We start from the raw sequence: 15054 nt of genomic DNA, 5'->3' as shown, positions 1-15054 counted from the left end.
TAAGTACACTCTACATAACAATCTGCGTGTGTTCCTCCTGTGATGAAGAGCTCACACTGTAAGGAACAAATCATACAGGAAAGTATCAAAGAGATCTCATACAACAATAATCAAATGAAAAAGTAATTTCTGTAGATCAAAATTAATGCCAATGAAATTAAGTGATATCACAAACAGTTTGCATATCTCATTCATCACGTGACTTAATAGGACAAATTGCACTACAAAAACACTTTATAGTAAACTACACTCCTGGAAATGGAAAAAAGAACACATTGACACCAGTGTGTCAGACCCACCATACTTGCTCCGGACACTGCGAGAGGGCTGTACAAGCAATGATCACACGCACGGCACAGCGGACACACCAGGAATCGCGGTGTTGGCCGTCGAATGGCGCTAGCTGCGCAGCATTTGTGCACCGCCGCCGTCAGTGTCAGCCAGTTTGCCGTGGCATACGGAGCTCCATCGCAGTCTTTAACACTGGTAGCATGCCGCGACAGCGTGGACGTGAACCGTATGTGCAGTTGACGGACTTTGAGCGAGGGCGTATAGTGGGCATGCGGGAGGCCGGGTGGACGTACCGCCTAATTGCTCAACACATGGGGCGTGAGGTCTCCACAGTACATCGATGTTGTCGCCAGTGGTCGGCAGAAGGTGCATGTGCCCGTTGACCTGGGACCGGACCGCAGCGACGCACGGATGCACGCCAAGACCGTAGGATCCTACGCAGTGCCGTAGGGGACCGCACCGCCACTTCCCAGCAAATTAGGGACACTGTTGCTCCTGGGGTATTGGCGAGGACCATTCGCAATCGTCTCCATGAAGCTGGGCTACGGTCCCGCACACCGTTAGGCCGTCTTCCGCTCACGCCCCAACATCGTGCAGCCCGCCTCCAGTGGTGTCGCGACAGGCGTGAATGGAGGGACGAATGGAGACGTGTCGTCTTCAGCGATGAGAGTCGCTTCTGCCTTGGTGCCAATGATGGTCGTATGCGTGTTTGGCGCCGTGCAGGTGAGCGCCACAATCAGGACTGCATACGACCGAGGCACACAGGGCCAACACCCGGCATCATGGTGTGGGGAGCGATCTCCTACACTGGCCGTACACCACTGGTGATCGTCGAGGGGACACTGAATAGTGCACGGTACATCCAAACCGTCATCGAACCCATCGTTCTACCATTCCTAGACCGGCAAGGGAACTTGCTGTTCCAACAGGACAATGCACGTCCGCATGTATCCCGTGCCACCCAACGTGCTCTAGAAGGTGTAAGTCAACTACCCTGGCCAGCAAGATCTCCGGATCTGTCCCCCATTGAGCATGTTTGGGACTGGATGAAGCGTCGTCTCACGCGGTCTGCACGTCCAGCACGAACGCTGGTCCAACTGAGGCGCCAGGTGGAAATGGCATGGCAAGCCGTTCCACAGGACTACATCCAGCATCTCTACGATCGTCTCCATGGGAGAATAGCAGCCTGCATTGCTGCGAAAGGTGGATATACACTGTACTAGTGCCGACATTGTGCATGCTCTGTTGCCTGTGTCTATGTGCCTGTGGTTCTGTCAGTGTGATCATGTGATGTATCTGACCCCAGGAATGTGTCAATAAAGTTTCCCCTTCCTGGGACAATGAATTCACGGTGTTCTTATTTCAAATTCCAGGAGTGTATAATATGGATGGTCTACATCCCTCTCACACATGGTACACATCAGACTTCCTGGCAGATTAAAACAGTGTGCTGGATGGTCTACATCCCTCTCACACATGGTACACATCAGACTTCCTGGCAGATTAAAACAGTGTGCTGGACTGAGATTTGAACCCAGGACCATTGTCAGCAAAAGGCAAAAGTCTCAAGTTTGAGTCTGTCTGGCACACTGTTTCAATCTGCCAGGAAGTTTTGTATCAGGACACATTCTGAAAACTTCATTCTGGAACATCTGTATTCCTTCAAACATTAGCCTATGAGAAGTGATCTATTAATTATTTGTGTAGCTATTGACAAATTTGTTAATATCTTGTGCTATAACAGTGAGGAATTTATGCAAAACAATTATTATACGCATATTGCAAGAAAATAATGGTGAACAACTGAAATGATCCAGAAACAACATAGCCTGCTGAATTTTAACATCTCTCTGAATTTGCCATTACAATAACCAATTGGAAATGCCGTGTGGCTACGGCCTCCCGTTGGGTAGACTGTTCGCCTGGTGCAAGTCTTTCGAGTTGATGCCACTTCGGCAACTTGCGTGTTGATGGGGATGAAATGATGATGATGATGATGATGATGATGATAAGGACAACACAACACCCAGTCCCTGAGCGGATAAAATCCCCGACCCAGCCGGGAATCGAACCCGGGCTGTTAGGTATGACATTCCGTCACGATGACCATGCAGCTACCAGGGCTGGACAGTAACAAATTGATACAGAACGTTCCTAGTAAGAAAGGGAGGAGAATCTACCAGTTTCTTCCTAACATAAAAGAACGTTAAGAATGACATACTTCCTTCCCACCAAGGGAGTTATATACTACCTGTTGAGACATGGTCCATATCCCAGCTACATACTAAGAATACAACAGCGCTAAGCAGACACTTGTGAATGGGGAGCATTTGGCAGCCCTGATTGTATCTTCTGATTGTTAATCCCTTGACCCCTCCCCTTCCCTTAGTTGCGACATGGAGATCTACAGTGTTTGTTAATTACAGAAAACAATTTTATTGTAATACAACTACAGAAAGTCTATGGACGGTATTTTAAGTGGGCCAACTTTAAGCAATTCCCTTGCAACCCTCTAGTAATCTATATAATTTTAACTTTTATTAAATCTTCACAAAATTTTACTTATGGTATTAATTTATGTGCTGTAAGTTGTAAATAAAATAATTGTTTGTTAACTGACTGTTGGCCCAGCGCCAATAAACGTGCTCTTCCACTGTATTGGGGGGGGGGGGGGGGGAGGTTGAGAACCTGTAACACATCGTTCTGTAAAGTAAGATCTTTAGTAAAACATTGTAACTAACTCCCATAATAACTGATGAAATTTTTTATACGTTGGAATGAAGAAAATTGATTGTTCACAAAAAAAAATTGCAGCATGTACCACACACCCAGCGCCGCCTGGTGGTTTTTTCACTTGGTAGCAGGTTACACTTGTCTCGTGCTCGAGAATGTTGACGTGATACAATGTATCTAATGTTTTTGTATGACTAACATAGAAATGGTAAGCTAGGAAGTCAAATTCTAGTCATTGTAATATGCCTCTTATCAATGGTGAAACACATCATATTTTAATATCGTCTGGTACCAGTTTTATGTTGTATTTCTGTAGCCTTTGAAAATGACGGAAAGTCAAAATGTGTGAGGATGATGAAAAATAAAAGTGTGGTCAAGACTTCACTAAAGTTATTAAAAGTGACCTCCTATTAGTATAGCATGGAAAGCAATGAATTCTGAAACAATGGGACATAAAACTCACTAAATCTTAAGATATAGCCAGGAAAGCCACACTGTGCCTCTGATGATAAACCCCTTGTTCAGCAGGATCTGTATCATAACAAATAGAGAGAAATTCTATTCAAATTACATTAAATAACAGTCAATCTTCTACTGTCACATAGTGAAGTAGAATTCAAGTCTATCAATTCTACATTGACATCCCCAAACACATACACTGCCTGACAAAAAAAAATTTTACCCAGAATGGGAAAAGGAATCGAAATGAGACTTCACAAATTCAGATAGTATGTGCTGTTGTTTCATTGGTTACAAAATAAGAGGCAAATTTAGAAAGAAGCTTGCAGCATGAGCCCACTTAAAAGTTTGAAGTTGCATTCCACAGGTTGAACGCATGCACCAATTCAGTTGGAAAGGGTGTCAGAAAACCATTGTACCTTCTCTGGCCCACAACTGTTGTAACTGGTCCTTGATATACTGGAAACTGGCACTGGGATTGAGTTGTCATTTGAGATCTTCCTAATCACGGGAGTACCTCACCACCATGCAGACAATTCAGAGTCATGTGGACAAGCATTGTCCTGCTGAAAAATGGCACCACAATACTGCCGCATGAAGAGGCAACACATAAGGGCGCACGGTGTCTCTGATGTACCACTGTACAGTCAGATTCCCTCTTCGCTACCAGCTGTGAGCTGAACAGATTCCCAATGGATCCCCACACCATCATGTCAAGAGTAATACTGTTGTGCCTCTCCAACACACAGGAAGAATGATACCTCTGCCCAGGTCACCACCACACTTGTTGACAATAGTCATCTGGTGCAGTGCAGAACTGCAGTTCATCACTGTTCACAATGTGGTGCAATTCATCAGCAGTCCATGCTTTCTGGTCACAGCACACCTCCAAATACAGAGTGGTGTTGATGGCAAGGACAGTAATGCCCCATTCTGGTTGCTGCTAGTCTCCAAACAATGGTGCTGGATGTCATACTATGTTGCGGTGAGTCCATCACTTCTTATCAGATGGCAAGTGGAGATGTGACGGGGTTACAATGTGCCTGGTGCAGGATATAGAGATCCTTCCTTGTGATGATCAGATGCCGTCAATAGGAAGCTGGACGACGAGCATGTCTGCCCTCACGTTCCACACAGTCTAATATTCGGCCACTGTCATATCCATATGCCCCATTATTCTGGATACTGCACACTTTAACCGGCCAGTGAAATGGAGACCCACAATGAGTCCCCTCCCCCCGTTAGTTGCCAATAACAGTGTGTTAACGTGAGTACATGGCATCTCTGTGTCCTTCACAGTGATAACTCCACATCTGATGCTGTTCAAGCCCTTATATAACAGTACTCTGCTGGGCCTGGTAACCACAATACATACAAACACAAATGCACTCTGGTGGTTGTTCTGTCACAGAGAATACAACTTTAAACATTTATATACCAGCTGATGGTGTTTTAAGTGAATGAAGTTACATTGACATCTAACCCTGACTTCTAGGTGCTTCACTTTTTTTGTCAGACAGTGTACTTACTGAAAAGGTTTATTGTTAGTAATGAACCAGGACAAAAAGAGGGTTAGCATTTCTTCAGCAATCGACAAAAAATTACACTGAACTCTGATAATACTCATTTAATTGTTATGCAGAGAGCTACATACTATTTTACATCTAGGTGCAATAAAACCACAATACAAACAGCAGTGACATCAGCCTCACATGATCAAATGGTTCATGAAAGTTCAGATTTGTCAGTCCTGAATCTAAATGCAATTCCACCAAGATAATACTACCTCTGTTTCTCAAGAATTGAAACTAACAGAAAATTAATGAAACTTCTCACCTAAAAGTTATATGTATTCTCAGTGTAATGTTTAGCACATCCACATAGACACACTGGTTTGGCTAACATAGTAGAGCAACAAACAGATACAGGAGAGCAACAAACAGATTTAGGATCTTACCTGCATTTGTGGCACTGAAAAACATTTTCACCACAGTTTGTGCAAACACCAGGATTAGCAGGTACAGATGCTGAACACCTTGGACATTGGAGTGTTTCTGTGGAGGCCTGGATATTTTCATAAAAATCTGCATACTCGATCATAAGGTTGCATGCAACAATTGGCAATGGGAAGTCAATTTTGGATTCTGTCTGTCCAGATGTCAACGTCACTTTCTTAGCTTTATTCCACATAGCTACAAGAAACACCAAATAAATTAGCAGGTGATACGCAATCCAGCATATCAAAAATTTCAGTTTATACACTTTCAACTACAGTATAGCCCCACTTTTACATTCCGAGAATTAACGTTTTCCAGACATCTATGACTTTTTTTTTATCAACCCCAACAAATTTCCGATGTGGACAATGTTAATTCGCACTGAATTTTGTGTTAACATATTTATAATTTTCATAAAATGATACTGTTATAGTGTTGCCCTTCAAGTAGTGTTTGCGAATGTTACGTGATTAAGTTTCTTAACACCAGGATGCTACAGTCAGCAACTCTGGATCAGTGAAAGTCTAAATAATTCATATTTTATCTCTTGCTGCTGTCAAGCTCTACTTGGTGCGGTAGGTGATGTGAGTAATTAGGTCCATTTGAATGATGACCGACCCCGACTGTTTTCAAACTGTCTCTACTGTGCACGTGCAACTTCATGAATGTTATGATCATCATGATACCTCGAATGCATATTTCATATACTTTATTGTTTGGCCACTTGTAGCATTTCTTGATGTCTTTGCTTTGCTTAAACATTTCTGGTTTAAACAACAAAACACTACAACAGTTACGTATTTTTCCATGCTTAGCAAAATATGTTTCGAGAATTTATTCTTATTGCCAAGCGAAAATATTTACGTAAGTATTTTTTGTTGTTTCACACACAAACAGTATGAGTGATAGTCTGCATGTGTGTGGTTTTCTGCATAATGGAGGAGGCACAGTATCTTATAACCTCAAAGAGATGACTGCAGTGCAAGAGACATAGAACAGCATAAGTGCAATCATCATACAAAATACTTATGTAAATATTCACACTTGACAAAGAGAATAAATTCTCAAAAAGTGTTGTGCTAAACACGAAAAAATACGTAAGTAATGCAGTATTTGATTACTTAAATAATGAATGACACAACTGCATGCTTTTCAAAAACATTGATTATGATGAATCGAATTAAGTAAAACATTTCTGCTTCCCAGACAGTTACCAGTCCCAGTTATGTCAGTGACTAAATTTAGTACAAAATTCAGATAATCTTTATTGGATAATAAAGGAGCCCTTGACAAGTATTTTGATGCCTATTATGGAACTATATCACACAAACTACAAAAATGGAAAATGGAAAATAACATTTACGGCTTCCACATTTTACATTTTCCTGCATTTTACACCATATTTTAAAAAGACCCTTGAAAAGTGTAGAAGTGGGGTTTCACTGGGCTCCTTATACCTTAATTAGTATTCTGGTACACCTGCAAATTTCAGACTCACCTGGTTTATTTTTCAATTCAACAACAGCTTGCACTGTTCGATTGTTGTAGTAAATATTGATTGTTCGCACCATTTTTGTCCTTTTCAATTCACTTATACGAAGTGTGATTCTGCTAATCGTATGACTTCCAATGAGTTTCACAATCTGAGTATGAGTTGTAAACTTTGAATCAATCTGTAACAACAGGTTTTTTTTAAATACAAACTAAAAAATTACAGCATAGCACAATTGTAGCATAGCACACACAATGATATTTACTGTACTTACCTTTATAGTAGAAAGTTTAATTGAGGTATATGGTACCTCTGGGTTATTACACACTAGGCATGGCTCACTTTCCAAATAAAAACCATCAAGTTCCACAAATTGTGCCACTTGGCTGTACAGATTGGAATTAGGATGACAAGATAAAACTCTGTTCTGGGCTTGCAGTAAATTTACAGCCTCTTCTACATACTCCGACAGCTGTGGACACGGCCAAAAATGATCATGGTTCACCAAGAATTTACAAGATCTTATTTACAACATTTATGTTGTAAAGTCCTGCAACAGAAAGTATTGAACATACAGAAGTACAAACAAAAACATAAAGGGTTTCTCTCTCCACTGAGACAGATTATATGGACTCCATATGTTGTTAGAAGCAAATGTACCGATTTCCCTCCCTTTCACATGAGTTACAAAGTTAAATAACCTGACATCATAACAAAGTGGCACTAAAAACAATATATCTGGCAAAATAAACAACAGTGCTCTAGAGGTTAAACAATTTGCCTGAAAATTCACCCAGAAGACAATTGGCAGGTATGTAAATGATTATAGAGTTGCAATTTTCTGTGACAGGTAGAGCAGCCACACAATGCATTAGTATTATTTGTGCTTAGTGGTGTTACCAAGCCTGGTAGAATCCATAAAGAGCGTGAACAGAGTCAGATGTTGAGTGATCAAGAATCCTGCGTACTTGTGAAAGACAGTATTATCAGCACCTGACACATTTGAAAGGGGCCTTATTATGGGTCTCCATTTTGCCACTGGTCAAATCATGCAATATCCAGATTTGTGGGGCATTCGGATGTGACAGTGGCCCAATGTTGAATTGCATGGGAGCATATGGGTACACAAACTTAATGTCAAGATACCAGTCTATCATATCTGACAACCAGAAGGGAGCCTCACCTTATTGTGCTCCCCCCCCCCCCCCCTCCACACACACACACACACACACACACACACACACACACACACACACACACACACACACACACACACACATCCCCTTCACAACTGTGCTTGCCATCTGAGCACTAGTAATGGACCCACTGCACAATTTGTGTCATCCTCACCATGTATCAGAAATAGCAGCAGCTGGACTGGGAAAAAACATCTCGTGTTGACCACAGTTAACGTCACAACACAAATGGCAATGTTCACAGTGGTGTTGTGACCAACAAGTATGGACAGCAGATGAATGGTATCACATAGTGTTCAGCAATTAATCATAGTTCTGCACTACCCGTGATGCCCGTCATCGGCGAGTACGGGAGCAACCTGATGAGATGCTCCATTCTCCCAATGTTTTGAAGAGGCACAGCTGTGTTACTCCTGGCATCAGGGAGTGGGGAGCCTTTGGGTACGACTTCACATCATAGACGGTAGTGACCAAGGGAACTCTGACAAAATTGTATCACAGACGACCTACCTCCTCACCTGTTACCTCTTGTGTGACAATATTATCGTACCATTTTCTCAACAGGACAATTCTTACCACATTTGGCAAGTCTCTCTATGAACTGTCAATGTGATGTTGAGATACTTCTGTGGCTAGGAAGATCCTCAGAGACGTTCCCAACAGAAAATATAGGACCAGTTCAAATGTTCTCCGCCCCGGTGCCAATATCGATAATATCAAGAACCAGGTACAACAGCTGTGGGACAACTTGCCTCAGGAGAGTACACAACAGGTCCCGGATTCCCTTCCCAACTGAATCATTGCATGTAGCCAGGCCAGACAGGGTGCAACACCATACTGGTAAGTGGGCTCATACTGTCAACTCCACTGTAAATATGAGTAGATTTTGTAACCAATGAGGTAATATCACACACCTTCTCATTCTATGAAGTTTCATTTTGTTTCACCCACCTTCTGGGAGCTTCTTTTATGGCAGTGTAACCTGATGTAATGAAGACTTAGCACAACAACATTTTTGTGTGAATTTTTAAAATCCATGGACAATCACCGACACCAGTGCAGTATAATACCAGTGATCATTTAAACATCAGTATTTGCATAAAAAGATGGAAATTTTGTATCTGTATTCAATGGGTTTAGAAAAAACAATAAAATAGTTTATATATTGGAAACAAGAAGGAAGGATTTGTCCCGGCATTTGCCTTAAGCAATTTAGGGAAACCACAGGAAACACAAACCTGGCTGGTCAAAGCACAATTTTATCTGCCATCATCCTGAATACAAGTTCCTGTAACAACTGCATTAAGGTGAACCTGGGTTACTATAACAATGACAGTAGGATGAGATAATAATTATATTAAATGTTCTTGTAACTGAATTTTATTTTAATTAGTATCACCTGTGAAGAATTGTGCTGGTACTGAAATATTCTGAAAATTCCACCACTGTTGCTAAATCTAATGATGCTCTACAATAAGCTGTAGAATGTAAAGGTCGATGTAACTGCACACCATCTACATATTGATTTTACACCTGTCATAATTCTGAACATATCTGTTACCCATTAAGATAAAGGCTTCTTTTTTGTGTGTGTGTGTGTGTGTGTGTGTGTGTGTGTGTGTTTCTTTCAAAGATATCTGATTTTCTCACAACTAGAATGCCACTGAATGGGACAGATCATTACATAAAGCTTTCACTGCTTTTTGATTATTTTAAGACATATTTGAAACAATTATACAACTTACATCCCTAGGAAGATTTTCTGTGTTTAATGTGAAATAGCCCAACAAGTCCACATACTGGGCAGCTTTCCGACCAAAAGCTGATAACTGAGGCCATAAGCTCCACATAATCTCCAATAATATATCACACTCTGCTTCTTGGGAGTGCCTGTAAAAACAAAACACGTAATGTCACACATAATACAAAATGTCATTGTAGATGTGATTTAATACAGCATTATGATATATTTTGAACCATGAACGAACACTGAACGATAATGGCAATAAGGCTAATACCACTACATCATTTGTTTACAAAGTTTAGCAGAATACAAAACATACACAGGCCCTCCCTGAAGACTACAGATTTTTCTTGATACAGATGTAAGGAAACAATAGATAAAGATAATGTGAACAAATAGTATGTACCATGCAATCATTTCCAAGTCATGTCAAGCTTCTGAAATCACATTACTTTACTTTCCTTTTTGGGATGATTCAGGTATCTAAACAACTCTTTACTTGAACTAAACCAATAAAAATGTTATTTTGGACTGCTGAATGACAATTTAAAGGAAAGAATGTGGGGAAAGATAATCATCTTGGTCTTTTACATCTATAATATATATGACAATAAAATATGCATGTAGTCATAGTAGAATTGGCAGATTAAACAAACAATGTTAAAGTCTTTACACTATTGGTGGAAGATTCCTAAATGAAAAATGGAATTTGGCTTCCAATTTCCCCACTTAGAATAAAAGAAAAAAAGAAAGACAGCAGAATGTGCAGGCATGGGTGGATGGGCAGGATAGGGTGGAGTATGCTACTAGGAATCCAGGAAGCCTAATCTTGCTAGTCAGTGATATGTTCCACTATTATTAATTTCCATACACTACCTATCTTCTTCTTCTTATTCTTGAAGAAATCATCTAACCTCAAAATTTCTCTCAACTGATGTGAGTGTAAAGACTGTGTACGACACTTCTGTTTAAAAGCCAAATATCTCTCAAATACATAAATATGATCATCGATGAGGAGCAAGTAAAAAGTAATAGCACTCAACTTATAAGTCCCAAGAAAGAAACAATTAGAAGGAACCTTTCCAACACTATTTTTACAGCTTTAAAATTAGAAGGAAGTGTCCCAACAATGTTTTCAAATCTTTAAAACTGAAGGGAAACATTCCCTCTTATAAAACTTTTATCCATTCTGGATCTGGAACACTGTGACACTCTTGTTAAAGGTTTCAGGAATTACTGCATCCAATCACCGTTTTTTCTTCAGTTTTTATTTATTCATGACTTGTTTCAAATTACCTGGCGATTCATCATCAGATGATACAATTTAGTTTGAAGTATTGTGGGGGTCATGCTCACCTAAACACCATCCCCTTTGCCTCTTTTTTACTCTCTCTCTCTCTCTCTCTCTCTCTCTCTCTCTCTCTCTGTCTCTCCCCCCCCCCCCCTCTCTCCCTCCTCCCCTCCCCATATGTATACTATCCTCTTTATTGAGCAATGAGAAACATGCCAAACAGAACTTCTCTACCAGAAATATTGTCCTAAACACTTTGTTGTAGATTTTGTAAATAGCATAAAAAAATTTGCAATGTCGAAACATAATACTATTTTTTTTAAAGAAAGTCATGTAATAAATATATATTTTATTACAAATGCCACACAAAAGGAAAAATGAACAAAGAAAATCTCTGCCTCAACAAAACTCTTTGGAGACAACAGCCACACTCTTTGGTTTGTTTATATGTTGTAAAGTATGTGGGAGTCTCCAACAGTGGAAAAGTGTCTGTTTCACTTGATATTTAATGATACTGGAAAGCATACATTATGTTTTCCAGAGCAGTGCTTGCAACAAGAATAAAAACAGTGAGTAATACCATCAAATTAATCTTACAATCTGAATATTCTTCCCACATACTGTGCTCACTTTTTCGTCTCTGTATTTGCCACAGGAGCATGACCCCAACAATACTCCAAACTAAACTGTATCATCTGGTGATGAATCGCCAGGCGATTCAAAACCAGTCATGAATAAATGAAAACTGAAGAAAAAACAGAGATTGGTTGCAGTAATTCCTGAAACCTTTATTCCCTTTTATGACCAGCTACCTCATAACAACTTTGTCTACAACTAAAACTGAAATAATGAACAAATGGGATTTTATCCTCACTGGCCAGCCCACAACTTAATGTAAACAAAACTTTAGTGAGATCATTTGTATACAAAACCTAATATTTTGGCTTGGTTCTCTAAGGTGCCCGGTCAGTCCAATTTGTTTAACAGTACTGTTGCAATTTTACTTGTATTCAGCAAATTGTCCAATATTTCATATTTTAATGTATTCTAATTTGACATACATCCAGAGCATTTTTTCTGGGGGAATGATTGCAGACGATTACCCCTAAACTTTTCTGTCCGCAAAGTAAGTTCTTCACAATGCTGGAGAGCTTCAGCAGGCAACCAATCTCAGTAACTGAATCTCTAGCACCCTGTCAGTGAGTCAACTTTACTGTTCTGTGAGTGAGCCGACATGTGGGACATTACATACTTTATTAATCACTTACCGTTCCTTTCTCATAGGTTATATGCATGACTGTACAGTGTGTCCTGCCTTTCATTGCAAGTTAGCCTAAGAGTTTCAGATAAGATGAGCAGCAAAATAACGAACTATTTTATTTGTTCTCCTGCATCTAAAAAGGTAAAACTTGCCAATAATTCTTGTATGAAGGAAAAGTCTGGAATTTCGACATTGTCAGTGGATGACAAAAGATGTAAACCTGAATACTGGACCCATGGGTAAAAATACAGTCAATGAACTTACGCACAACAGAAAGTCAAGTGATCATCTAGAATGTTGGACCTTGGCTCAAGAAATTGCATTTTGGGAGACAAATGACTGGTTGATCGTTTCAAACAAAAAACTTCATTGCAAAATTTGCAAAGTAGTAAGAAATTTGGACAAAGAAAGAAATAAACAAGGCATAAACGCTGCACAACTGTTGGCTACCATACCTGTGGCATCTCCAAGTGATTGAAGAAAAGATGAGATGATTTCTTCGCGGGGAGGGGGAATATTAAAAACAAACTTCCATTCATCAAGCTGCTGTGCAAATACTACTTTGTGCTAAATAGAAGACTTTGGAAAATGCCTGCACTAAGGCATTTCAAAACGAACAGGAGGTGACAGCAAATATATTTCACACTGCTTTTAAAGTTGCACAAAAGAATTGATATGTCATAGTTATGTTCTGAGGGAACACCAGAGTCTAACTGCATCACCAGGTGAAAGTGACTTGCCCTACCCTATTTGGAGATCGCTCAATCATCTTAGGGTGGGCGTTCCTCTATGCAAGACCAACATGCAAAAATGGCGATACATCCTGCGAGTGTGGAACAACACAAGACCAGACCCACCTGCTAATTTGTCCTCAACTAGAACAACCCTGCACAACACAGGACATCTTGAGCCAAGCAGATTTTATGGTTGTTTAAAACAGCAGATGGAGAATCATCATCTGCAGACAGACGATGTTGCTATCTCTGAATGTGCAGAAGTATTGGACTAATCGACGTGGCCTAAAAATCGCGGAATATCATATGATAAAACGAAGTATAAAAACCTTATGTTGTTGTCATTTTGGTCTTCCAGAGAGAGGAATGCTTAGAGGATTTCGGGAGTATTTGATTGAGAAGAGAATACCAGAATCCCTCCTTCCTCTCCTCCATGCAGGGCAATGTGTTCCCATATCATGCAGGGCAATGTGTTCCCATATCTACTAGTGAATGTGTTTTTTCGCAAATGAATCTCATTATCTCACCTTTCCATCTTTTTACTGTCAGCAATCTCACGCTCGTTAAATTGGTTGGCCCTCAACAGCAGTCGTTTCAACCTATGCGTTACGTACACTCTAAGTTTATGAAACCTACTGATACCATGAGTAAAATAGAGGGTTCACCAGCCAGAACTAATGTCAATCTGGAAACTGTTATAATGCTAGGTAATGTTAATTACAGTGTAGTTTTATAGTTAAACAAGTTATCAGTTTTACTGGAAAGTTCAGCAATTGTCACCGCATTATATCTCGTGCAAGAGTACCCCCTTCTTTTTCTGTTTTTTGAAAAAGAGCACTGTATATTCCATTTCTGAAAGCATTGAAATAAAGAACTAATTGTGATAAAACAAAGTTTAGTTCAAAAGAAATTCACAAATGCACAAAGCATTAAATATGTTTCTTCAAAAATCATTCCATTCCTTGGTGTACTTCCTAAAAACTTTTCAATCCTATTTTGTGACTAGATAGCCAGCATGAAACTACTGCACCATTTGTATTTCAAATATCTGCATGTACAGTCTGTTAACTAAGATCGTGGTCTGGTTACTGTGACTAGATAGCCCGCATGAAATTACTGCACCATGTCAGGTTAATCACCAGAAAAATGTATCTGGCAACAACAAACTAAAAGATATACATACATCATATATGAATGAAAGAAAAACGTCAGGTTAATCACCAGAAAAATGTATCTGGCAGCAACAAACTAAAAGATATACATACATCATATATGAATGAAAGAAAAACAAACAATTGCAACTAATAATACACCCAGTCACCCACAGCGTCAATAATTGCTTGGCATCTCCGACGCTTGCTCGAAGCAAAGTTTCCCCGCATATTCATATGGAATAGATCTCCAAATGCATCGAATTTGGATTGACAGCTGTTTCAAAGTGAAGACCAAACTTTTAATTACAACTTATTTTTTATGCAAGACCAGAAATTTTCAATAGGGTTGGCATCAGGCGACTGTGAGAGCCAATCCAGAACTTGCACACTTTTCTCCTTTTTCCAGTCGCTGCAAAGCCTGCTACAGGGCTTCAGATCATTGTCCTCCTGCAGTATCCAATCTTCGTTTTTGACAATGAATTAACATTTGGCAGCCAGCATCAAACATCGTTGATAAATGTGACACATAAGCTGCACTCACATCTCTTCCTGTGTATCTCAGTCAAGAATTCAAAGTAAGCTAATGCTTTATGGACATTGCAAGAAGGACAAAGGTTCCCCCTGTCAGGTTGTGAAAGAACTAAGGCGATATCTTTTACCATCTTTGTGTAATGTCGATCATGCTCTTACTTGACAGACTGT

At 40.0% G+C, this 15054-nt stretch overlaps 1 protein-coding gene across 1 annotated transcript in view; it reads right to left on the bottom strand.

Annotated features, from left to right (window-relative positions):
- The window catches only part of LOC126470301 (protein purity of essence), a 475244-nt gene that overhangs the window by 93277 nt on the left and 366913 nt on the right, over positions 1–15054 (bottom strand). The window contains exons 57-60 of the mRNA XM_050098072.1: positions 9914–10058; positions 7247–7444; positions 6979–7153; positions 5441–5675 (exon numbers count right to left, since the gene is read on the bottom strand). Of these exons, the coding sequence (XP_049954029.1) occupies positions 5441–5675; positions 6979–7153; positions 7247–7444; positions 9914–10058 (753 nt within the window). The remainder of the gene's footprint in view (positions 1–5440; positions 5676–6978; positions 7154–7246; positions 7445–9913; positions 10059–15054) is intronic.

The sequence above is a fragment of the Schistocerca serialis genome, chromosome 3, assembly GCF_023864345.2.
Source record: "Schistocerca serialis cubense isolate TAMUIC-IGC-003099 chromosome 3, iqSchSeri2.2, whole genome shotgun sequence".
Classification (NCBI taxonomy): domain Eukaryota; kingdom Metazoa; phylum Arthropoda; class Insecta; order Orthoptera; family Acrididae; genus Schistocerca; species Schistocerca serialis.
The sequence above is the reverse complement of the archived record's forward strand: the minus strand, read 5'-3'. Positions and strand labels throughout refer to the sequence as shown.